General features: G+C 43.2%; 1 protein-coding gene across 8 annotated transcripts in view; it reads right to left on the bottom strand.

Annotated features, from left to right (window-relative positions):
- DLC1 (DLC1 Rho GTPase activating protein) overlaps positions 1–25,473 on the bottom strand; it is a 434,197-nt gene that overhangs the window by 2,620 nt on the left and 406,104 nt on the right. For 6 of the 8 annotated variants that reach the window (XM_006075395.4, XM_006075393.4, XM_044937824.1 and 3 more), the window contains 11 exons: positions 21,168–21,249; positions 14,672–14,735; positions 11,705–13,113; positions 10,660–10,836; positions 8,050–8,209; positions 7,722–7,920; positions 5,874–6,087; positions 4,130–4,244; positions 2,864–3,082; positions 1,854–2,071; positions 942–1,115 (listed from right to left, as the gene is read on the bottom strand). In XM_006075395.4, the coding sequence (XP_006075457.2) occupies positions 942–1,115; positions 1,854–2,071; positions 2,864–3,082; positions 4,130–4,244; positions 5,874–6,087; positions 7,722–7,920; positions 8,050–8,209; positions 10,660–10,836; positions 11,705–13,113; positions 14,672–14,735; positions 21,168–21,249 (3,031 nt within the window). Of the gene's footprint in view, positions 1–941; positions 1,116–1,853; positions 2,072–2,863; positions 3,083–4,129; positions 4,245–5,873; positions 6,088–7,721; positions 7,921–8,049; positions 8,210–10,659; positions 10,837–11,704; positions 13,114–14,671; positions 14,736–21,167; positions 21,250–21,379; positions 21,496–25,473 lie in introns of those variants that run through there. The other 2 variants (XM_025279190.3, XR_006548958.2) reach the window with 2 other exon arrangements.

A 25,473-nucleotide genomic window follows, 5' to 3' on the forward strand; every position in this document is an offset into this window, starting at 1 on the left:
CTGAAGGGAGTTCTGAATACACTTCTATTTCTTGATGTGCAAATGTGCAAGTAAAGACCTCTCTGACTATTCCAAAGTAATCTCCTGGCACCTTCATCACACTTATGGAACCAGAAGTTTCTCAAAGAACAGCATACTGAGTGCAAATATGGGATGAGACTGGGCTTCCCTGGTGGTTCAGACAGTAAAGAATCTGACTGCAATACAGGAGACCTGGGTTCAATCCCGGGGTCGAGAAGATCCCCAGCAGGAGGAAATGGCAACCCACTCCAGTATTCCTGCCTGGAGAATCCTACGGACAGAGGGAGGGTTAAGTCCATGGGGTCACAAAGAGTCGGACATGGCCGAACAACTAACACACACAGACTGGGTATAACTGTTCAGGAAAGCTCTGGCGTATTGAACAAAAACAGATAACAGATACTTGAAGTACGGCAATGTAAAGACTTCAAACAAGAATTGATTAAGCAGGAGAGCCACTTTGGAAAGTTTTCAGAGGTTGATTTTTTTTTTCCTTGTTTTTTTTGATAAGAACTCACACTGATCTAAGACACAGAGCATATGCCTAATTAATTACTAAAAGGGCATGTCATATTATTCAAATATCTTTGAATATAAAATAACACACATCGGCTTGCTGATTCAAACTCTCATTTCCTGTGGCTTTAAGTTCATGGTGGAACCACCATATCTGCATTGCTTTAATACCAAATTCGCTAAAGGGTGGAAATTAGTAAGTGGTATCCAGAAGACCCAGAAATGTGAAGGAGTTACTTTATAAACACTGCTCTTCGTGGAGCATCCAAGATGCAAGGATGTATTCATTTAAGCCTTTTTTTTTTTTTTTTTTTTTGCATCAGACAAAAAGTCTGAATCTACTTTATGCCCCTCACTCATGATGTCAAAAAAAAAAAAAAAAAAAAATCAGCATCAGAACATACCTTAAGTCTGCTCTGCACATGTAGGTGAGTTTGGATTTCCCTGACCCACAGGGTTCCATCAGATACCTGGCCAGGAGCACATTGACCCTCACTCCCACCACAGGGGCCCGGTCATGATCCACCGAGGTGAGTAAAAGGGCACAGGCTCCCTTGGGTAAATTAGTCCTCCATGTTCTGCAGAGACAAAACGAGAGGGGGAGTAAATGGGAGGTTCCTGGAAGCCAAGTTTAAAACGGGGCCTCATTCTTACAGGAGGGAGCTGAAAGGCAGGATAGGGGCCCCCTGGTGACCCAGCCTGGGCAGAAAGCATCCCTGTGCAAGAACTCACGAATGGCTCACTCTGTACAGAGCCCCTTCTGCAGTGGGTACACAAGCTCACACAGTCAGTTCTTTGAAAGAGAACCAAACTGAAGCGAATTTGAAAACCCTTTTTATGTTTCACAAATGTACTAGAACGTGGACGTCCAAATGAATGTTACTCTGTTGGAGAAGTTCTGGACTAATGATGTGACATTTCCTCAAAGATTTTTGAAATTCTTTCCTCAATAATGTCTTCAGAGAATGTAGGAATTACATATAAATCAGCTTCAACCACAGCTCACTTGGGACCCAAATGTTATTTCCTGGCTGATGCATTCACTAGCTATTTCTGAGAAAATCTATCCTAAAGGGGAAAAAATAGCTACCACTGAGCACATTTGATGGACTGTGCCTCTCTGAGCTCAGTTCTGAGACTTCAAACCATCTTCAGGGATGGACACACTGCTGGAATAAATGCAGATGTTATCTTTCTTATCTGGAAGGGTTCAATGCTTTTATGGAAGCGTATGTTCTGTTTTAAGTAATTTTAATGTAACGTTCAGTGACATATAAGCTCATTCTTGCCATAATAATCAATCCGGAAGCTCTCACCTCAAAACGACATAGTCCCGAGCAGGATGGGGCGCCATACTGTTTTGGACGTACTGGTAAATTTCAGTCTGGCTGTCCAGGATTTCAATCACTTTTGAATCCAACAAGTCTACATCCCAGAGGTGCTGCTCTTTCAGGAGGCGCTTTAAGATTTCCTCGGGTGTTGCAGGGACTTCGATGGTTGCCCGCCAAAGCCTCAGAGGCGGTCCTTCACTCACCTGAGAAGAAGATAGACTTTTCAGTGCCGAAACAGTCCCTACGCATCTAGACTCTTAAGACAAACTGCTAGCCGGGTACATGGACCTAATGCTTATTTCTGACTTTAACAGGCTGCTGACCTCAAGCATGTTCAAGATCAGAACAGAAAGCAGATAGGACTGCTGGGGTCACCTCTGATTTTATTTGTTTTCCTGGGACCCATATTAGGGTCAATGCAATGAAAGTAAGATCTGTTTGCACATCCAAGCCTGCATGGCCATCCGGACTGTGCTCAAGGTTTCTTTATTCTCAAGGTGGCAGAGACAAGTCAACAAATACCTCCATGTGCATGGAAAGTCACACAGCATACCTCTGCCCTCAAGGGGCTTTCAAGTTAAACCAACCATCCCTGCCCCCAGCACTTCCTGCTTATTAGAGGGCGAGGAGAAGAGTGACTGAGAACAGAGGAGAGCCTGAGGGGGTTCCAATCAAAGGATGGAAACAGCCAGCTCCTCATAAAACGCCCGGAGGCCCAAGACCATTAGTAAAACATTCCAGGAAACTCTTGCATGATTCTGTGGAGCCAAAGGATTTCACTAGGGAGTTTCCTCTGACATGAGTTCAATGAGCACCACTCCTCATTGAACTGGTTTCCACTCTTACCGCGGGGATATGAATCACCTATCTGCCCAGCTCTAGAGGGAAGGCGATGGGTGACAGGAGGCCACTGTGTTGGCAAAAGGGTCTGGTCTCTAATGAATCCAAGTCCCAACCACCAGACTCGAATGGCTGAAAATGAGGATATGACTTACCTTCTTATAGGAGAGCTCGGCCTGCTCAGATGTGGAGTAGCTGACCCAGCCTTTGAACTTCTCCTTGACCTCTTTAAACAGGCTGTCCACACAGTCTTGGAGGAAGTGTTGGTAGTCGGCTGAGTCGTCATTACAAAGGCGTCCTAACGCTTCGAGGGTAAGGGGCTTTAGCTCCTGTTCGGTGTAGGAATTTCGACATCGGCTCATTTCCTCAGGAACCTGGGAGGGACACGAGAGACAAAGGATGTTTGTTGCCCATCGGTGGAAGTGGCAGGATCCTCCAGGCTGTGAAAGCAGTCTAATCCCTTGGCTTCCACCAGGTGAAGGGTGTCCCTGCTGACTCCACGAGGTATCACGAGGATGTAAGCAGAGTAACTTCATAAAGGTGCCTAAGCTTATTCCTGTGTGAGGTCCTCCTCTTCAGGAAGAAGTTAGAGTAGAAGACAAAGTGACTAAATACACTGACGAAGACACAGAATTTTTTTCTTAATTGAAGTATAGCTAATTGTTTTATATACTCCATTTAAAGTTATGATAAAATACTGGCTATATTCCCTGTGCTGTACAATGTATCTTGTGGTTTAACCCCTCAAACCACTATTTTGTTCTCTATACCCGTGAGTCTGTTTCTGTTTCACTGTATTCATTCTTTTGTCTTATTTTTTAGATTCTACATATAAGGACATACAGGTGCATGCAGTTCTTGTTTTTCCCTGTCTGGCTTATTATACTAAGCATAGTGCCCTCCAGGTCCATCCACGTTGTTGCAAATGGCAAAACTCAAAATTTCATTCTTTTTTTTTTTTTTAATGGCGGCATAGTATTTCATTTTATAGACACACACACACAGACACACCCCACATATTCTTTAGTTCTTTCTCCTTTCATCTGACGGACACTTAGGTTTAGTGTTTTTTTTTTTTCCTTTGGATATACACCTAGGAATGGAATTGCTGGATTATAAGGTAGTTCTCAGAGGCTGCAATGGCACCCCACTCCAGTACTCTTGCCTGGAAAATCCCATGGACAGAGGAGCCTGGTGGGCTGCAGTCCATGGGGTCGCTAAGAGTTGGACACAACTGAGAAACTTCACTTTCATGCACTGGAGAAGGAAATGGCAACCCGCTCCAGTGTTCTTGCCTGGAGAATCCCAGGGACGGGGGAGCCTGGTGGGCTGCCGTCTCTGGGCTCGCACAGAGTCGGACATGATTGAAGTGACTTAGTAGCAGCAGCATCAACGAATAACAAAACTTTCCATCTCCCTACCTGGAAAAGCTTCTTGCACTCAGCAATCATATGGGCCAGCCCTTGAGTGGCAGCGAGATTCTCATTCAGATCTTTCTGATCTGGTTTGCCCAAACTCTGTTTTCTTTGCATTACCCTAGAGAGAGAAATGAGGGAGAGGCAAGATTCAAATGTTTATATATGAAACCTAAAGGAGAGAAAAAGGCTATTTCACTGGAGCTTATTTGACATTAAGTAGTTGAAGAGAGTTTTACTTTGGTCACTAAAATTTCTCAGTTGTATCAACAACGTACAAAAAACATGAAAGAGACAGTCTCTGATGAAATCCAGGCTATTTAAAACCATCAGGTTAGGGACTTCCCTTGTGGTCCAGTGATTACATATCTAAGATCCCAAAGCAGGGGGCATGGGTTCGATTCCTGGTCAAGGTAACTAAGATTCCCCCATACCATGCAGCCCATAAAAATAAAAACACCATGTTAAATAGGTTCCTATTGCAACAGAGAAGCTTATAAGGTCTATACATGTGGGGTGGGGAGAAGGAAAGGCAGCTTTGATTGGTGGGTGGGTGGGAAGCACCCATTGGGGTAAATAGGATCATTCTTTCCAGTTTAAAATTAAACAGGAGCCCCTCCTGTTGGTGAGAGAAAAGTCTATTGTTTCCTAGAGGTTTTGTCCTAATCTTATCTGATCTCTTTCTACTGCTCCCCTTTAGTTCTCTATCCCATTAAAGCAGGAATGCTCTAGTCAATGGTTAGAACTAGTTAATTAAGCATTGTATGTCTTTCGGAAGCAAAGCTAACTTCACCTAACACAACTAGGCCCCATCCCAACAGCTGAGTTCCTTTAAAGTCAAGTTCCTTTAGAGTCGACGAAAAGGATCAGCAGGATGAATTTGGTAGAAAGGAGTTAATGACGCCCTTCCTATGTTATATAAAATATTCGTGTAAGTAAGAAGTTCCTCTGCCATTTTTTGTGTTTTCCCCATCCATCAGACAGAAGCAAGTTAGTTACTTAATGGACCTGCCTCGCAGTCCCACCTCATGTATAAAATAGATACTAACAGCAGTTTCACCTCCTTCAATTGTTAGGAGGATTAAAGTTGATAATGAAACCCAGGGTGTAGCCCCTTGCTGGGGACAGAATACCATGCTGAGCAAACATCAGCCTTAGTTATTTTCCAGATTCCTCGACTTCCACAGTCACTTCACCTTCTCTGCATCTAAGGAGGAACTCTGCAACATTGGCTCGGCCGGGTTCTTAACTTCGAGGCTGAACACCATCCTTCCTTATTTCACATCCAGCTCCTTTCAACCTCTGGCACAGGCCAGCAGCTCGGTTCTACTGAAGAAGCCAAGCCAGACTGGTTTTATTTATGCAGAAGCCAGGGCTGTTTTTGCGGTCAGTAAACCCTCATGGTTCTTTGTGGGTAGAAAGTACGATGACCACGTTACCCAGGGCACTGACAAAGGCTCAGCGGAAACCCTTGCCGCGGCAAAGCAGGAACGCAAATGTTTCTCAAAAGCGGGTTAAAACTGCATTGTCTAGGAGGCCACACCCCCAGGGCTGAGTAGGAAGGATGGGAGAAGCACAGCGGAGGAACGTGGGCTTCCAAAGGAGGAGGTCAAACTCCGTTTTGCTGGATTCAGGTATTAACACAACAAAAAAACAGGCGGACAGCCCTGTCAGGACAGGGAGGCTGCCGCTGTCCAAATGACGGGCGTGTGCACCGTCACCGCGCGCGCGCAGCTCACTGGCCCCGTACCTTGGGGAGGAGTTCTCTCTCTTCAGAGTGTTGAGGTGGAAGAGAGAAGGCGCCAAGCACACGGCCAGGTTGGTGGGGGTCATCTGGTTCTCCTTGACGACTGCAGTGACATCGCTCAGGAAGTAAAGCAGCGTCTGGAGGACCTCCCGGTTCTCGTCGGGCAGGAGCATGATGGCAGCCTTGATCGCCTGGAGACGCTGGTCCTTGGGCACATCTGCACGACACCAGCACTTCCCCCGTCAACCCAGTGATTTTCCATGCACGTTTGCAAGGAAACGTCCCGAAAGCAAATATCGGCACCAAAGACCTCAGCCCAGCACTGAACAAGCACTTGCAGAAAGTGTACTCGAGGTTAACATGGAAGAGATTAGGGATTGCCACCAACGTCACTACCCTCAAGTATTTCCTGCCTGTGGAGGAACTGAGAATTTTAAACACCCACCATGCCAATATACTCCTATATCTACCTCAGAGTTCAACTCCAGATGATGTCTGCTGTTTTCTTTTAGTTTACAGAAATTTGGTTTCTTTCTAAGTACTTTTTTTCAAAACTCCTAGTTTACCATTCTCAATTACTGAACATTATAGGCTTAAACTTTTGTTCAGTTTCAAGAAATTTATTACAGACACATACAAGAGTACAAAAACTGAGGTTTCTTCGCTTTGACTACAAAGTGTTCAGCATCTCCGAGGACTTACCTAATTTTAACTGATCTGCTCATTCTTTAAATGAGGAAAGGAAGCTGCGAAAATGTTCAATTTAAACAACAGATGTTTTTTATGTAGTAATTTAAGCTTTGGAAAGCCTACTGAGAGGCTAGTAGTAAAAACACATGCTTGAGAAATAAACCCATAAAAATATAAATAATATAACAATGTAACATAATGTATATATATGTAGAAACTAATAAAACAGGTAGAAAATGCTAAACACAACTTTCAGGTCTCCTATACTAGGCAAAATTTTTCTTTTGAAAGGCATGTGGTGGAAAATTCAAGTCACTCAAACGCAGCTCCATAGGACAAACCGATTAAACAGCTCCATGGTTACAATACATAACAAATACCTTGGTGGGGGAAATGTGACCTGTGTTTTCATAAAATCTGAAAGGATGAAACAAATAATGAAATAATCCAGACCAGCTCCATGTCTCATAAAATCAAGTCCCATGCGCCAATTCTAAAGACAATTCTAGCTCTGAGAGAAGCTGCTTTTAAATTACATTGCTGTAATACCACACCGAGCCAAGAAAAACACAAGGCTGTAAAAGCTATAATCCTGATCTTGATCATTAATTTAGACAACAGTTTGCTTTAAGCTTTACTTAAAAGTGAGATGGGCATGGGGATTGTTTTCCCAACTATTTCTGGCAGAAGCTGAGATGCATAACAGAAAGATTATTTATTCATTTTACAGCAAGATAAAACACATGAACACCTGTGAAATTTTAAACACAACAGGCTTTGCTAGAGAGAAGTGAAGCAACGGAAATACCTATAGACAAGGCAGAGAGAGAGAGAGAGATCTTGGAATCTGCTCTTTTAAGTATGTTAGATTAACACTGTTCTTGAATGAAAAAAAAATGAGTTCCTGGATTTGAATGTAAAAATGTACAATTGCTTAGTAATTGGAGAATGATGACAAAGGAGTTTTTCCTGCACTACTCAACAGATGTACACAAATCTGTTTTGCAAACAAGAAAGCAAAAAATAAACAAAACAAAAACTGATGACCTGTCTCTAAGAGGTCACGATGTGGGTCCAAAAGAATGGCATCAAAGGAGCTACAGGTTTTGGCTGACCCCACTTTCCCCCACGCCAACCATGTCAAAGTCAAAGAATACTCACATTGGTATATCTGCAGAAAGGTTTCTGAGAGTTTGTTTGTCATCAGTGGCTCAGGCAGATCTCGAAAATACTGCTTCAACATGTCTGCCACGTCATAGGCAGACTGTCCGTCATAGTTGACACAGTCTATGGTGCTTTCATTCATCTGGCGCAGAGCCTGAATCCGGGACTTGACACCCGATTTTCTGAAGAGCCCAACCTTTGTTGGAAAAACAAAACAAAGTGTCAAGGGTCAAGAGGAAAGCAACATTTTCACTGCAGAACTAGAAGATGATGCATGCACCTGAGCTCCCATGATTACGTGGGACCTGCAGACGTTGGCTCTCACCTGATCCAAACAATGGTTGCGGAGGTAGCGCATGGCCTGCTGGATGCTCTGGGGGAGGGGCTGTCCTGTGCGCTGCACGTTGACTGTCAGAGGGACCCCAAATACATTCCGGTCCTTGTAGTCTGGAACCTTGATCCTTTTCATGAACTTGGGCACAGCCCTATCGAAAAAATATTGGAGTCGGGAGGGATACATTTACTCGTCTTCTGCACATTTTGTCCATCTCTGCAGGTACACCATGTGGGTTCTAGATCTGTGCTAATAAGTTGGTGATTTAAATTTAAACAAAATTACAAATTCAGTCCCTCAGTCGTATCAGCCACACTTTAAGCGCTCAATGGCCATTTGTGGCTGGTAGCTACTACTGGACTGTGCAAATACGGAACACTCCCACCACTACAGAAAAGCCCACTGGACAGTGCTGTTCTAGATTTTCTAACATTTGGGGCCATGAGGCCCAATAACATTTCCTCAGCTGGGGATTCTCCCTCCACTGTTAGCTCTGAGAATGGGGTCTATCTTCTTAAGGGAGAAGATGGGCTTCCTTCCAAAACGGCGGCACAGGAAGGAACGAGAGGAGAAAGCTACAGTCAAGACCCTAAGTAGGCACTTCAGGATAGAGCTGAGAAACACATTCCCATTTGTCCTGAAAATGGATGAGAATCATTTCTAAGCTCTTGATGAGATCCCAAAGTATTCAGGGTAAAAAAAAGATCAGGATGAAAAAAAACCCAGCAAATGCATGATGTTGGTCCCACATAATGAGAACCAACTCCAGAGCTCAATGTGGAGGGGGGAAGGCAAGCTAATGACCTGAAGTTCAGATAAATTCTCCTGCTGATGACCCGAGAGAACACAACATCTTTAGCTTTCTAAAGGAAGACAGAGGAGAACAATGAGGGTTTTGTGAGCCCACCCCAGGCTCCCTGGAGTCCTGACACCGGGTCCAGCCTGAGCAGTGTGTGCAACAGCAGGAAACCGCTGTCATGTACTTAATGCTGTCAAGCAGAAATTCCAGCTCTACAAATGACCTCTCTGAATGGGACAAGAAAGGGCAAAGCTGAACAGGAAAAGAACTTTGTGTAGAATTTCTCCTTATTCCGTGGATCCCACAGTATGAGACTTTAACGTTTGGTTTTGACTCACTGGAAAAAACTGACCAGAACTCAAGAAATATTCTGGACTTTCAGATTCTTGAGGGTTTGGTGGTGAGGGGGGGTGGTGGGCCACTCAGAACTGAGAATGTGAAATATGCAGTTTTAAATAGCCAGCAGGGAAACTCTGGCTTGAAGCACAGAGGAACACTACGGAAGGCAGACTGCCTTGACTTTAGAGTGCTAAACCCACAGCCACCATGTGTTACTGTTTATAGCTCGGGGAAAGGTAAAACTGAAGCGCAGGGCCAAATCCGTATTTCCATACAGTGAAGTATATGGATCATGGCTGTAAGTATGCATAATACTCGCTTTGTCGGGGGAGAAAAGCCCAGCGGCGGAATGTACAAGGAACACATTACGATCTCCACTGAGAATCTGAAGCATGTGGGGGATAAACCAGTCAATACTTATTTCTGTCATTCAGAACAAACAACTTCTGTATTTAGCAGGGCTCACATAATAACAGCCTTTGAACAGGAGATGCTTTGATGCCGAAGTTAACCTCACTACGAGTCCCAAGGAGGGGAGGAGCTGGGGAGAGAAGTTACGTTGCTGCGCTGATTCTGGTTTTGCTACCAAGTGCTACTTATGAAATGGACCAAGTCTCCATTTTATAAAGAACTAGAATTGTGCAAGTGGATAATGAACACTTAAGATTAGTGAAAAGACTGAAGGATACCCAGCTGATACTGCAAAATGTGCTGGGATGTCAATGTAGAGACATTTATCTGCTTTGCACTCGGTAGAAAAAAATATGCACATAATGGCTCCTGTCCATGACCTATTCAGCCCAGCAGTCTACGTCTCACAGTATACACACCGAGGGCCGTGCTTTCAAAAGTGTGGACAGTTCAATACATTTTATTTTTGTACATTATTTTTGTTTATAATATATTAGAGTGGTAAATTCCTTTATTATTCACTGCTCAAGAATCTTTGTTGGTAAAAACATAACCTAAACTCTTTAGCCCAGGTAGGCTTTTGTGATATTGCAGATACCTATATCAATCAAAAATGATTTCTAAAAAATGTGCATGAAGAGGGTTACAAAGCCAAGCGCTATACATCAAGCATTTCAAAGTTGCTCTCATAACATCCTCTTCCCTTCCTTCCAAAATATGATCTGATTCTGCACACGTATTTGCCTGTGGTGGGCTATTCCTACAACTGGGAAGGAAGAGCCTGGACAATGTGGTGGAAGAGTAAAGAAGTCTCACCCTATTGACTGGCAGTTTATCACGCCTAGCGCTGAAAACTCAACCAACCCTGATGGAAATTCTCTAAAGCTATGCCAGCTTAAGCAGTATTGCGCGTGGACTCAAGAATGCAGACACTTCCAGCGTCAGGACGATGAACTAAAGATATAGGATCCACCTGTTACACCCTCAGTGCTGGGACAGCGCTGGCTGAAAATGTTTTCAAATATGGTTCACTGGGCAGTTTAAACCCTTACCAGCTAAAGCCATGCTTATTAGAAGGCGTGTATTTCTCCAGCAGGGCAGTTAACTTCAAGAGGGAGTACTTCTGCAGCAGGTTCATCTGGGCCACTGACTGGCAGTTAATCTGCAGTGACACGGAGTTTAGGCTCGGCCGATGAGAGCTCTGGAAGCTGTGCCATCTCAGTCTGTGCCTGCAAGAGAAGGGGGAGGAATGTTAGTACGAAAGCTTTTTAATGGGTTGGCACACAGTCAGCAGTGGGTCACTCACTGGCCTCTCTAATCTTAGGAACTGAGAAGATTCAATTTCCATTCCAGTCTGTTTTTATTTAAAATTTACTCCTTTAACCACTTTTAGTATACAGTTAAGTTCCCTTGTGGCTCAGCTGGTAAAGAATCCGCCTGCAAGGTGGGAGACCTGGGTTCGATCCCTGCATTGGGAAGATCCCCTGGAGAAGGGAAAGGCTACCCACTCCAGTATTCTGGCCTGGAGAATTCCATGGGCTGTATAGTCCATGGGGTCGCAAAGAGTCAGACACGACTGAGTGACTTTCACTCAGTCAAGTACATGAAGCATTAAATACATCCACGGTGTTGGAGTTCCCTGGTGGCTCAGTGGTAAAGAATCCGCCTGCCAAGCAGGAGACGTGGCTTCAATCCCTGTGGTCGGGAAGATCCCCTGGAGGAGGAAATGGCAACCCACTCCAGTATTCTTGCCTGGGAAATCCCATGGAAGGAGGAGCCTTGCGGGCTACAGTCCATGGGGTCACAAAGAATTGGACACGACTGAAGTGACTAAGCAACGAGGACAACAATATGTTATACAATCAATCAACCCCGCTATCCATTCAAAGAACTGACTTCTTCCCAAACTGAAATTCTGGTACCCAGTGAACAATGTTCATTAATTGTTTAGGATGATAGGATTTTCTCATCTAGCACTTTCCTTAGGAATTTTATGGCTATAAATGGTTCAATCCCATGTTCCCTACACAGCAAGCAGAAGCAGCCCCTTTCTGATCACCCGCCCCTCACCCCCACCAGGTAAGAAAAACTCTTTACCTGTTGGACCTGGTCAGGGAGGCCCCGACCCCAGAATCCCTCCTTTCCGGGATGTCAGAGGGCTCCTCAGGCTCATTCAGTGAGTTGCCTGTGCTGTCCAGGTCACTGGGGGTGGCTCGGTCATTGTCCACATCCAGGTGTATCTGCTTGGGAGAGGACGGGCATGGTGAGACCGAGTCCAAGGCCGAGTCGGAGTCTCCCTCATCGGAAAACTTCTCTGACCACTGGTTGACTATCCTTTGCATCCCCTTCACATGGTAGAGGATGTCGTCCAGCTCAGGGAAGATGTCCTCGTTCTCCAGATCGGCCAGGTCACCTGAGCTGGAATAGAGGATGGAGCCTGGCACGTTGTCGTAGATACTCAGGCGGCTGCTCACAGAGCTCGAGGAGTTACGTCTCTTAAGTTCCTTGGGGCTGCTGTTTTCTCTCCTCAGGCTGATGTGGCCGGGGCCGTGGAAGCTCCCGGTCCTCCAGTTCACAGAGCTGTTATTCCCTGAGGGAGAGAAACTGCCATTGGAAAGGGCTTTCGGGAAGGTGCCGGGCTTGTGATCTTCCGGGATGTAGAACACTGTGTCCTCTGGGTAGCTCTCCCGGTTTTTACAGTTCTGCTCCATGACGTTGTTGAAGGTGGACTGATTGAAGGGATCGAAGCCCTCCAAGTACATGCCTCCCCGCTTATTGCAGGCGCTGAGGCTCCGGGTCCTGGTGACGGGACTGGGCGTGCTCACGTTGCTGCTGGTCTCAGACTGGCTGCTGCTGCTGCTGGTCTGCGTGGAGCTGGATATGCTCCTCTTCCGTACCATGGGGACGTTGATGTGGTTGCCGTTAAGGGCGGAGATCTCCACGCAGTTCAGCTGCTTCAGTTTCTCCTCGTCCACTCCCTCCTGCAGGATGGGCCCGCTGATGATCAGACCCAGCTTGGAAGGCGCCTTGTGCTTGCTGTGGTGGGAGCCCTTGAGCTTTAAGCTCTCCATGCGCTTCAGCAGGCTGTGCGTCTTCGACTTGGCAGTCTTCTCGTGGCCCTTCATGCTGAAGCTGAAGCTGGACAGTTCCTTGGGAGAGGGCAGGCTGCAGAAGGAGTCATCGTTGCCTACAAAGGTGCCGGAGGAGCAGACGCTGAGGACGGAGTTAGTCCGGGCTGGGGCCGCCTCCCCGCGCGGGGGCGCGTGGGTGGTGAGGCTGCCGGTGCTGTGGACAGAAGCCACCTCCTGGCGATCACTGAGGTCCGTCTGCATGTTTTCATGGCTCGGGGCGTTCTTCAGGTGGACAGCGTCTGGGGACCCAGGGATGGGGTCCTGCTTTGGAGAAAAAACGTCGAACTCTTCAAGTCGGGACCACCTCTTGCTGTCCCTCTGGAAAGTCCATTTGCCACTTATTGCACAAGGCTCGTCCTCGTCGGAATCTTCGCTCTGCAAAGACAGAAGGGAACCATTCGTCCCCTGAAACTGGCAGGCAGCACGGGGCAGGGTGTGCCCCGAGGCCCAGGGGCCAGGAGACTGACCATAATGCCATTCGTGTCAATACCCACCCTTACAGCTTTATTATTATTTTTTAAAATAGCCAAGATGAATGTAAGCATTTCACAGGAAAAAGCCTGAGCAAGTGTTTCAAGCTAAAGAAGAGTTATTTTATGGAAACTCTGGGATCTATAGGGTGCTCTTAAATCGCTCACAGAGGAAACCTCTGAGATCTGTGAAAATTCCAGGCATGTAAAATATTTTGAACTGGAATCAGCAATGGGTATGACTCCCTCTGGTCTGCCTCCAGTTTTGCTGTCTGTTGACAGTATGTGTTTATATTCCGTTTTGCAAGTAAAATGGTGGTTCTCGAACACTCTCATCTCTCAGCCTCTTCCCTGTTGCTTTTCATTCCTCTCCCACCAACATGGGAACCAGAGTTAATGCCACAAGAGTCCTATGACGTTTCAAACTCAGGCATGCTCCAGGCCATTCAATAAGGTTACACAAATACCCGGTTCTGCAGGCATGTAACATGCGCACGCCCAACAGAACATCTCTGCTGGTGATGCCCGACTTATGGACGGGACCCAGGGTTACACTGTGACAGACTATTGCATCCGAGCCCCTTGATGGGACATCAAGTTCAGTGTGATGCATGGGAGTGTCTCCCGTGAGCAGGGCCCCCCGGGACAGTGAGTGGAGAGCACTGAACGCTGACCTGCAGGCTCCTCTCCACAGCTCCTCACAGTGTGCGGTGGGATTTGTTTAAAAGGTTTGACTCCCCCAAGAAGGCAACTTGGCGTAGGTTAGATAATTAAAATCGGTACTCTGACAATGAAAAATCTGTTCTTTGACCAAACTCACTTCTGTTTACTCTAATTTGTGGTATTCACTCCCACCACTACACCCACCTCTTCTCCTAAGATCTCATAAGATGTCCTCACATTTCAAACACAGGAGAAAATACCATCCGAATCAGTTACGTGCCGGCATTTCACTAGAATGTGTGGGATTTCCAGTCCTCCCTCTTTCTCCTCTAATTCCTTTTCTCCCTTCAAAGCTCTAGTCTTCCATATCCCACCAGCCAGCCTTCCCTGCCATCTCTACAGCTTCAAAACACAGATACTCTTAACATGGGAAGACAGAGTTCCCAAGAACTTCAATTGCTGTTTCTGCAGGGAGGCAATGCAAAATGCACCGGAATTCCTTAAGCCTCATCCCTTTAATATGTTGTAGGCATTGAGTTAATGAGGTGAAATCACAGAAAATCTGTTCAGATCAAAAATAGCAGGTGAGATACAGGTTATTGGCTAGCTGTAGCTATTGCTTTCAACTACATAAGGCTACACAGTTTTTGGTAAACCTGTCTGGATTATAACATTTAAAATGTAGGTATTTTTAGAACAAGGAAGTAAGAATTTGTGAAACAAAATCTATCACAGAACACATAATCCAGTTTTTCATCTTCTCCTTTGCTCCTACCCTATGATACATTTTATATACTCACTCTTTTCCGATGAGGACTGATTTCCAGCTTCATCACCGCACATTTGTTTAAAGTATTTAGACGCCTACAGAGCAAAGAAATAACATTAGCAAAGACAGGAAACCATGGATGGGTGGATAAATATTTTTTCCAAACAGTTGACATGTTTGAGTTTCTTTAAATCCATTAATATCTACAATTGAGAAGAGTATTCAAAACTTCTTTAAAAAGTGAAGTTTAAAAATACTTATATTTTTCACAAGTTTTTTTCATTTACTTTTAATATTATTATTTTACAGTGAAATGGCACACTGCAGTGGTTCTGTAAAGTGCCTCTTATTCTTCACAGAACAAACAACCCTCATTTGAAGACATGTATTCTTCCAATAGCCCCTAAGTTGAGCCATTAAGTGTTTCCACCCAGTGCCAAGAAGTAAAAGCCAGTGATGTCTCCTTTCACAGAAATAGGAACATGAACAAGTAACCAAGCTGAGATGTTGGTGAATAAAGTGTTTGCTGTTGTAATGTATTCTATCTCAAATCAAAATTCAAATACAAAAATAAAGCTATTTTTAGTTATCTCTGACAAATGATAAACAAATGATAGGTAGTCTTAAAAAAATTTAGTGAGCTCTGTATAGAAAGGAGATTTGAACTCTCTTTACTACCTAATTCTTTTTTTCAGCTTCTTGTATAGGACAGGAAAATGCATTGGTATAGTCGTAGCAACAGTGCAAATGATTAATTTTAAAAACTGTATACTTCAAAGGTCAACATCTTTAAAAATTCAAAAAATGAGAGCTTGAATCAGATTCTTCTTTGGAACAGGAGTCAAATTTTTTACTCTGAATGCCTTTTTTAAAAAAATTCCTGCCAAAGAGTAATAACTTAAAATTAGGAAAGTAATTTAGCTTCATTGAAAATGAAGTACTTCAAGCAAAACTCCACCTCACTGGGAAATAATGAAATAGCTCAAAGAAAGAAACCCTTTACAGATGCAGGAATAAATGGCATGTAAAACTGTGATTGACAGATTTTCAGGCCCCAAATCTTCCTAACATCTTCCAGATGACCATCACTTAGTTGTCTTCAAATGGATCCTTAACATAGCTGCCGTCCACCATCAGTTAAGACTGCAGTTCTTCCTATTTCACAGGACAAGAGCAATTAATGCACGCAAGTTCAAACTGATTCTGAGCCCTCTTCAAGGCTCTATCATTCTGATCCTGTTCTTGCAGCTTGTCTAATAACTTGGATAAAGGAGGGTAGAAAGTATTTTTGCCTGGTGATAAGACTGCCTTTGATTTCATAGATTATGTGGTAGCCTGCTTATAGGATAAACAAAGATAATCCTAAACAGAGCACCTATGCTCAGGAAAATTCTCTCTGATAATGGGAATGGAAAGAAAGCAAATAACTTAAAAAAAAAAAAGTCCACAGACATTAAAACGAGTAGACATAAAGTCCCTTTCAAAGGGGCATCCATTACTTCAATGACTTGTATCCACAGTGTTTTAGTTCTCAAATGTTTTAAGATGTAAAGAATCCAGGATGGTTACAGTCTTAGGTCTGGGTTTCATTAATCAAACCTGAAATCAAATACCCACTTGACTTCATTAGGGCTTTAATGGTCGAGTGGTGTTTATAATCAAGTTTACTAGGCATGGATCCCTGTGGGGGTGGGGGAGGGACTCACTTCACAAGCTGCAGATTTGAGTCAAACAGAAAAGAAGGTCATTTTTGCAAAGGTCAGCGTTATCTTTTTCTCTAGGTAGCACCAAGCTAATGGCGCTTCAAAACTGAAGCCCAGGAGTTATTCCTGAAGTTTTTACGGAATTCACGTGTCCCCTAGGCACCTCCAAAGTGGGATGTTACCAATTTAGGGAGGGTACTGACATGAAGTAGCAGTTGGGGATGCACTCTGGGCCAGGCATTGTGCCTGGAGCCTCACGTGTATTATTTCGTCTTGAGAGAGATACTACTATTTATTTTCAATGTACAGATGAGGAAATGAGGCTTGGAGTGGACACAAACCTGGTCCAAGGATACAGGACTAAAACACGGTGACTCTGGCCCTGAGAAGCAGTCTCTTCCGTGTTCCTTTCTAAAATAAATGTTAATCATGATAATATATGGGAGCAGCTTCTACCCTAAGTATGACTCCTCCAGTGAGTGGCAGAACACTGGTATCTCACACTGTCTGTCCGGAAGCCCGGGGGTCCTTTCTGGCCTCCAGGGTCCCTGCTGGCTCAGCTCCTCAGGAATGTGTCAGTCTTATCTGCTGGGCAACTTGCACTCTGCTCAGAGGGGGAGGGAGCACGGAGTGAGCCATCAGAGGTTCAAGAGCTTTGCTGGCGGAGCTGCAAGCACCCTGATAAAACCATGGCAGGCGTGGTCCTGGGCCTCACGTACTCAAAGTGGAAACAGGGAAAGCAGAAGAGAAGTGAGAAAGGAAAAAGGAACCTGATATATGGCAGATATATGGCAGATATGACCTGATATATGGCAGAAACCATCACAATATTTAAAGTAATTATCCTCCAATTAAAATAAATAAGCAATTTTTTTAAAAAGAGAATAAAACATCAAAAAACAAAACAAAACAAAAAAAACAAAACCCAAAAACATTGTTTCCCCATCTCTCTCTAAGAATATACCCCCCCCCCCCAAAGAATAAATACTAGCCAGGTGTCAAGAACATCCATGAATAGCTTACCAGTTTTATTCTACTTTGAGATGCTGAAGGTGAAATAAAAGGTTCAAAGAAATGTATTTCCAAGATACTGTTATTATTTGGCACTAAAAGCATAATGTTGAGTTTCCTAGGAAATATACTATTTAAAATATAAAAAAAAAAGAAAAAAGGAACAATTTCCCACATAGACCTGACAAATAAAAATTCTTCCAGGCCTTAAAGATATTTTCTTGGAATTACTGCAATTGCTTTTATTTTAATAGGACCAAAATAGTAACATAGCTGAAATGTACTAAGTGGCTGGGTGCTTCACAGAGCGTAGGCTCTTCAAGGGCGGTTTTATAATAAAGTTCAGACTGAAGATGCTACTGTCATTATACGATTTGTCATTAGATGATTATCACTTTATTTAAGTAATTCTTTGGTGTATTCATAGGAGTCAGTTGTAACCTCACAGGAAAACAGCAATGTGGGATATATGAAGTTATAGAGAGAAGATTTCAGAAAGGTATTCTAAGAGGTCACAGTTTGCATTATCATCTGCATATGCTTCAAGACAAGTGAGTCACTCCTCTAATATTAATACTGAATGTGATGCTCTCAGAATCTTGGCCTTATCATCGGGGTTGGATCATAACAGCAAAGCTAGCGCGACTGGGACAAAAGCCAATCTCTCCAAGGAAACAAGTATGTTTACTCCTTACAAGTGCGTGTGTTAAGAATGCTGGTGAGCAATGCAAACCCAAACAATCTAGTAGTTGCATAATTACACAACTTTTGGTCATTACAAAACTTTATAAAACTTTATATTAAGACAGTATCATTATCATTCTCAAGAACACACTGCCTACAAGTTTTCTGCTCTTGGTAAATTATGTTAAGAGGTCAGCGCCTACTAGATTATTGACAAAAAGGAGCTTTAAGATCTGCACAAGTTGTAAGTACATGAATGTTTATAATAACCTTTAAGCAGAACATGGGAGTGTGTACTAGTATGTAAATGGGAGCATTTGATCTGTGTGTATGTGTGTGTGTTGGGGGGAGTGGTGGCAGGAAAGAGAAACCATGTAAGAAGTATTTCATTTAAAACAAACCTAAAGAAGTTTTAAAGTAAAAACTGTTAAATATTTAATAATATTTTATTAAAGTAAAACTTTTAGCTGAGTTTCTGTTAACTACATTACCATATGTATTTAAAATCAACTGCTCAAACTGTTTCAACAAGGCAAAAAGATGGAAGTCTATGAAAGAGTCTGTCTAGAAAAAAACTTAACAGATCACAAAGCAAAGTTTAAAACAACACTATAGATTCAGGATCTGCTGGCCCGTTGAATTTTGTGGGCTGAGAGAGTACATAGAAGAGGCCAGTCTAGCAAATGAGATGAATGTCATCATCAGTAAAAGCAAGTGTCCCCAACTACTCTGATGACATCCCAGGATCTGGAGGGCATTTCCAAGGAAGATGCTTGCCACTTCCTTCTTCTTCAGAACATTCGTTTAGCCCTCTCCAAGGAAAATCATTTGCCATAAGAAGTCTGTTTATGTGAAAGTGTGGACAAGAGACCTTGCGTTTTCATGACAATCAACTTGATGACTATTCCTGTGAATTCTGAATCCTACCCCAAGCCTTTCTCCACATACTCAAATCTGGGTGTCGGTTTTAGGCCTGGTAATTTTTAAAGCACTTGACATCCATCATTGCATTTTCTTCTTATACTTAACCTATGAGATATTATTATACACATAAGAGAAATGGATCCAATGGACTGCAGTCCATGGGGTCACAAAGAGCTGGACACGAGTGGCTGACTGAACAACAATAACAGCAAGAGAAACCGAAGACCAGTCAGAATACACCTGTGGAATCCAAAGAGAGAGCAAGGTCTAGTCGTTTTTGGGCTTTTCTTTTCATCAAAGATCTAAAACTACAGATTTATTCCCTTCAAAGAGAGGCAGACTCTCTGATGGTGCAGAGAGCCAATGTAAGCCACAAAGTACGGAGGATGTCCTTAGACCCAGACAGGGTAACTACATTTCAAACTGATATTAAAAAAAAAAAACAAAACAAGAATCTAATCATGACCCCTTGAGCTGTGATGCTGCCATGATATTTTTATGACCCAGAAATTCCTAAGCCATTGCTGCTGTTTACAGGGCACACTCACTAAGTAGCTTGAAATGTGTGAGATGGATGATCTGACGCAATGAGTATGTCTCCTAGGACACATCTTAGGAGTGACCTCATTTCTATGTGTTATCACCAGTGATGAATTGAGAAGAAATTTATTCTGTCCCACAGCTAAGCATTCAAACATTTCAGAAATGTCTGGAGTCATTTATATTCCAGATGTGGTCTCCTTCCCTCCTAAACTGCGTCGGGGACATTTTTTCATTACAGATGACATAGCTATGATATTATACACTCTGCGGGGTGGGGGTGGGGGCCTTGGAATCAGGTTCCTTTCAGAAAGTGTCTACATACCCTGGGCTTTTCTAAGCAGTCATTCAATTGGATTTGAAAAGTGACAGTGTTTCTGTGGTTAATGTGGCCTTTTTTTTTCTTTCTGAAGCCAGGAGAACTAGTCTATTCTAGTCTATTCCATATTCCATTGTAAATACCATATTTGTCTTTCCCTAAAACTCCTCCTTAAGTTAGGTGCTTCAAAAACTAATGGATGACATAAGAAAGGCAGAAAACAGTATTTTCACAGAGCTACAACTGCTTTCTTTGCCTGTAAAAGGGAAATACATCCTGGGTGCCATTCCACCTCAATGATGCTTTTCCGTGTTAAAAGTAATACCGAAATTAAAAGAAAACTAATTTTACAATCAAATAAACAAGTGAGCTAGTCTGTGTATGATCTTTGTATCCCCAGAATTCACCTTTGATGGCTTACAGGTTTTGAGAAAAATTACAAGGATGATTAGCTTAAAAACGAATAATATGTCCTGAAGAGCTGGAGAGGATTATCAGCGTCCTGTCATCGTCTGCGGCGTATTTTATCACTTCCACTTCGTTAAAGCCCGCGAGTTGCTCAGTGTGAAAATCCACCAGCACCACGAACAAGGCTTTCTGACAGTTTTTCTCACATTTCCCATCAGTGCTCATTTGCTGCCTGTCTACTTTCTGTGAAAGGCTGTGCTGCGTTATTTTACAGTCGTACTTAATCCTATTGTTATGAATGTGTACGTGGGGAAGCTCAAGAGGTTCAGAGATGCTTTCCTGGAATTTAAGCCACGGTCCTCCTGCCTCTAGTTTGGCGTAGTCTCCCCGTCCCCCACGTCCGCTGATTCCTCTAAACGTGTTACTTCCATTCAAAAGCAGCTTTGACTCTTTGAGGGTACCTGGGTGGGGCTGAGCAGTCAACTACACTGCCTTAAAAAAAAAACCCTGTTCCAGGTTTTCAAACCACCTGAACATTACCTGTTTCAGGAAGCACATGGTGTCAAATATGGAATGGTACTAAGTATGCCCTGGGACAGTGCTATCTTAATGGCAATACTAAATAATAGGAAGTTGCTAATTTTAATTAAAAGGCCTATGATTCATGAAGAAGTAAATCTCTATATACAAATACTATTCAAAAACCGGACATAAATAGGGACTTCCCTGGCCGTCCGGTGGTTAAGACTTCGTGCTTCCGCTGCAAGGGGCACGGGCTCGCTCTCTGGCTGGGGAACTGAGACTGTGCATACTGTGTGGCCAAAAAGAAAAAGACACCTGACCTAACTAGAACAAGAGCAAACTCATCCCAGTGATAAATACTATGCTCTTAAAAAGGAAGAAAAGAGAAAGAAAACACTCGAAACATTTCAATTTACCTGCATAAAGCCTCAATAGCATCTCTGTCCAAAAAATCATGCTCTCTCTTGACTGAGGAAATATCAATGGGGAACAGAAGATCTGTAAGAAAAATAAAAACAAATATACTTACTGAGCATTCAGACTCTTGCCAATCTAGCCCAGTTTAGCAGAGAGAGAGAAAAAAAAACCACAAAATTGTCAAAAACAAGATAATTTCTTGAATACTTACTGTGTGCAGGTTACCTCCTTCCCTACCGAGTGCTATGGGAATGTAAAGCAGTTTAAGACAATATCTTCTGTGTCCTAAAGGAGCTTGGATATCAAGTGGTCTGCAGACTCAAGTATCTGTTGTCAGAGATAAGTGGTTCAAAACACTGTTTCACCTTTAAACAAATCAGCAGTCAACAGACCTGCTATATAAATAATAATTTAAGCCAGAACGAATACCAGAAGGATGCTCCCTTCTAATGTGGCTGCTTCCTCCCTCCCCCCACCATGTGTGTCTTTGCTCACATTTGATCAGGGAAGAGGTCACAGAAAACCAGGCCAAGGAAAGATCTAGAGAACAATGGTGGTTGTCAATGGAATCCAACCATTTGCATGACATCAAAAGCTGAAGAGAATTCAGGATGTGCTATTTTTAAACAAATACAAGCACTTCCATATGGCTTTCCAGGGGTTTATATAAATCCCCCTGAAACAAAAGGCCAGCTCTAAAGCTGGTGTAGAAGGACAGAATCCCAAATCCTTTTATCTATAGAAGAGTTCACTACTCCAAGAATACGTTGTTATATCAAAATCGAAAAGCAGAAAGGGGGAAGAGTCAACTCAATGGAAGAATTCCCTTTTCTGTCCCTCGTTGATAAACACACAGGAAGAGTAGGGAGGAAGAAGACCAGCAGTGCTTCCGTGGAAAACGACAGGGCTCTGGAACTGCCACTAGATAAGAGCAAGTTATCCCTCTTTGGTGTTCCAAGCTGTTAAGGTAAATAACGGGCCTTCCTAGTAAAAAGCTTGTAAAAAACCGTGAGGAAGACTCCTTCTATGCAACTCTGTGGGTCAGGAATAGAGCACTGCAGGACACCAGAATACACAGAGCCTAAAGATCCCTTTGGCCTCCAGAATGGCTAATGCTGCAGGGGGAAACTGACATGGCTGTTGGTAGTTTTGGAGACACAAGTAACTAATAGTATTCTAGTTCTGGGGTTGACATGGGAGCACATGATGGTTCGTTATGTTTTTATGGCTTCTACCTTATGATCATTGGTTTTAGAGGATGGCATCAAGCTCCTTATTTTCAGTCATCAATTTTCCAGAGATTATACTTATAAATACCTTTTTTTTTGTTCCAATGTTGAAAACTAACATAATGAGTGTTGTGGTCCATTCTTTTTTCTGAAGGCTAAAGTTAGTGATCCTGTTCTCTGAATGGTAAGATAGACAGACCGATGAAATAGCTAGAGCCTAAAGAGTCATGAAGAAATTTATAAAATTCAGTATTGGAGGATTTACCTCTCTTCATTACCTTCTAGACCAAATGATTAGGGAAATGATTAGTGGCACCCCTATAGTAGCAATGAGAGAAGACTTCTAGTGAATGTAAACTATTAGTAAATAGAAGCAAAGCAGATTATAAGCTGTTTGAAGCTTCTGGCAACTGTATTTCACTTTGAACAGACACCATGCGCTCTAAGTATTAAAGGACAGAGCTTATATTAGAGAATATGCTTGTATACTTACTACATGTAAATCATAAAATTAGCATGCCTGTTGAGTGCATCTGAGACAGCAACTTTGTTATTTTAGCAATTCCGAACTCAGTGTGCCCAGAGCTATATTTTAGATTACTTTCCTGACCCAAATTAACTTTAAAATTCTGTTTAAAAGAGAAATTCTAGGAAAAGTAGGGACTTGTGAAATAATTACTTTTTGTTGTTGTTGTTCAGTAGTTCTCAGAGTTCTTCAGGTTAGGATTTAAACTTCCAGCTTGGGTTTAAGTGCAGGATGTATATATTGTCAATGACCAAAATAAAGCTAGGAATCAGGAATGAGTGTGGTGGTATGTGGTGTGTGTATACCTGCCCCGCATATAGGGGCAGGACAAAGGAGAGAAATTACAAATGCTTAGAACAATGTCTAGTACAACCTCAAAAGTAGACTTAGGCTTCAAAAGACTTATAAACGTCAAGGGACCCCCAAACTGTCTGTCTCTTAGGATTTGGAAAGATGTAAGCAGAGACCGGAAGGGGATCTCAGCAAAGATACACATCACAAGAAAGGGCTGCTTGGCAGCAAATCAACACTAAAAATTGACATAATTGAAGGAAATTTAATTTCTAAACAGGAGAACAAAAGGACAAGCATGTTCCTGCCACTGCAAATGCAATTATCTTTCCACATCTCCAGTAGAGCTGTGAACTGAAAATCCAATAGAACGCTGGGCCGCCCCACCCCCACCCCCGCCAAAGCCCTACTGAGAGACAGAGGTGCTGTAAATGGTACCAGGTCCAAAATTCTCCTACAGGAACAGTAAGCAACTCCACATAATACATACGCAGGCTAACCAAACACCTTAAAAGAGAGAAAGAAAGGAAGGAAGAAGAAAAAGGAATTGGAGATATTCTGTGAAATGGAGGAACAGTAAGATATTCTACATAGTCTAATTATAAAATAATTTTAAACCCATCTTCATGGGGAAATATCATACATTCAGTCTGGGCTACAAAGAGGAAGAACAGGCATTATTAATGAAGTAATGAGTTAGATTAGCTGAATGAGCTAGGGATATAAAATGATCTCTGTGGTTTCTCCCCAGTTTGCTTCTGGGGAGCATCCCTACTCCCTCCATTTCCCTCTTCAGTGCAACCTGCTGCAAGGGGACTCCCCTGGTGGTCCACAGCCTGAGACTCCATGTTCCCAATGCAGGCGGCCCAGTTCAGTTCCTGGTGGGGAAACTACATCCCATAAGCTGCAACTAACAGCCAGTGGAGCCAAAAATGCAGCCTGTTTATCATGGGAACACCTCCAAGCTGACAAACTGTATCCACTCTTAGCATCTGTTGTTCTTCAGTTGCTAAACTGTGTCTGACTCTGTCCCCCCATGGACTGTAGCACATCAGACTTCCCTGTCCTTCACTATCTCCTGGAGTTTGCTCAGACTCATGTCCCTTGAGTCAGTGATGCCATCCAACCATCTCACCCTGTTGCCCGCTTCTCCTCCTATCCTCAGTCTTTCCCAGCATCATGGCATTTTGTTCATTTATTAAAGAAGAATGCTGGTGACCAGTAGATACAAGAGGAAGCTCACTGCCATTGCTACAGGAAGCAGCCTGCTTGTAATCATCCTAGAAGGATGGGAGAGCAAAAGAAACATCTTAAAATCACTATTTATTGTGAGAAGAGTTGAACATCCCTGGTGAAAAGACTGAAATGACATCATTTAACCTGGCTCTTTCAGCAGTTCTGTCACACAATGCCTGTCTCACAGCATCTCCTTCCTCTTAAGTGGTGAAAAAGATGTATTCTTTCAGTGTAAATCAACTAAAATTATGTTTGTTTTTGAGATATCTGGCAACCTCTTAATGGTGTTCTTTGAGGTATGAACTGTTTTATTTCTACAAAATCTGCAACATCTACCCAAGTGGTGGACACCCCTGATGGTGCAGAATTAATACTGGCTTGTTGATTAGCTGAATGGATGGTTGGATGGATAGATGGCAGGACAGATGAAGGAGAGACACTTGGCAATAAGAACAATAAGCCTCCAGTTTGAATGAACAACCTCTTTCCCCTGCGTTATACAGAGCACACTCTGCCCACCCCAGGCAGCCAAAGACATGAGGGAGACTCAAGGTGCTCAGCACCCTGTTTCAGCATCCAAGTGATGCTCAGGGTGCTGAGGAAGACATGAAGAACCAGCAAAAAGCCAGCCTGAAAGTGAAAGTGCTAGTCGCTCAGTCGTATCTGACTCCTTGCGATCCCATGGACTGTAGCCTGCCAGGCTCCTCTGTCCATGGGATTCTCCAGGCCAGAACACTGGAGTGGGCTGCCATGCCCTTTTCCAGGGGATCTTCCTGACCCAGGGATAGAACCTGGATCTCCTGCATTGCAAAGCAGATTCTTTACTGTTTGAGCTACCAGGGAAGCCACTAAAAGGCAGCCCAGATCTTGATTTTTTTTTTTTAAAGGGTCCACTTTTTTCTTAATTAAAAACTGAATAACCTAGGAGAAATAATAGTGATCAAATGACAATCTAAGGAAAAGTGAAAAGTCTAATGATAAAGTAGGGAAATATATCTATGATGCATGAACAACAAAGCCTTA

This window comes from Bubalus bubalis, chromosome 1 (assembly GCF_019923935.1).
Source record: "Bubalus bubalis isolate 160015118507 breed Murrah chromosome 1, NDDB_SH_1, whole genome shotgun sequence".
NCBI classification, from domain to species: Eukaryota; Metazoa; Chordata; class Mammalia; order Artiodactyla; family Bovidae; genus Bubalus; species Bubalus bubalis.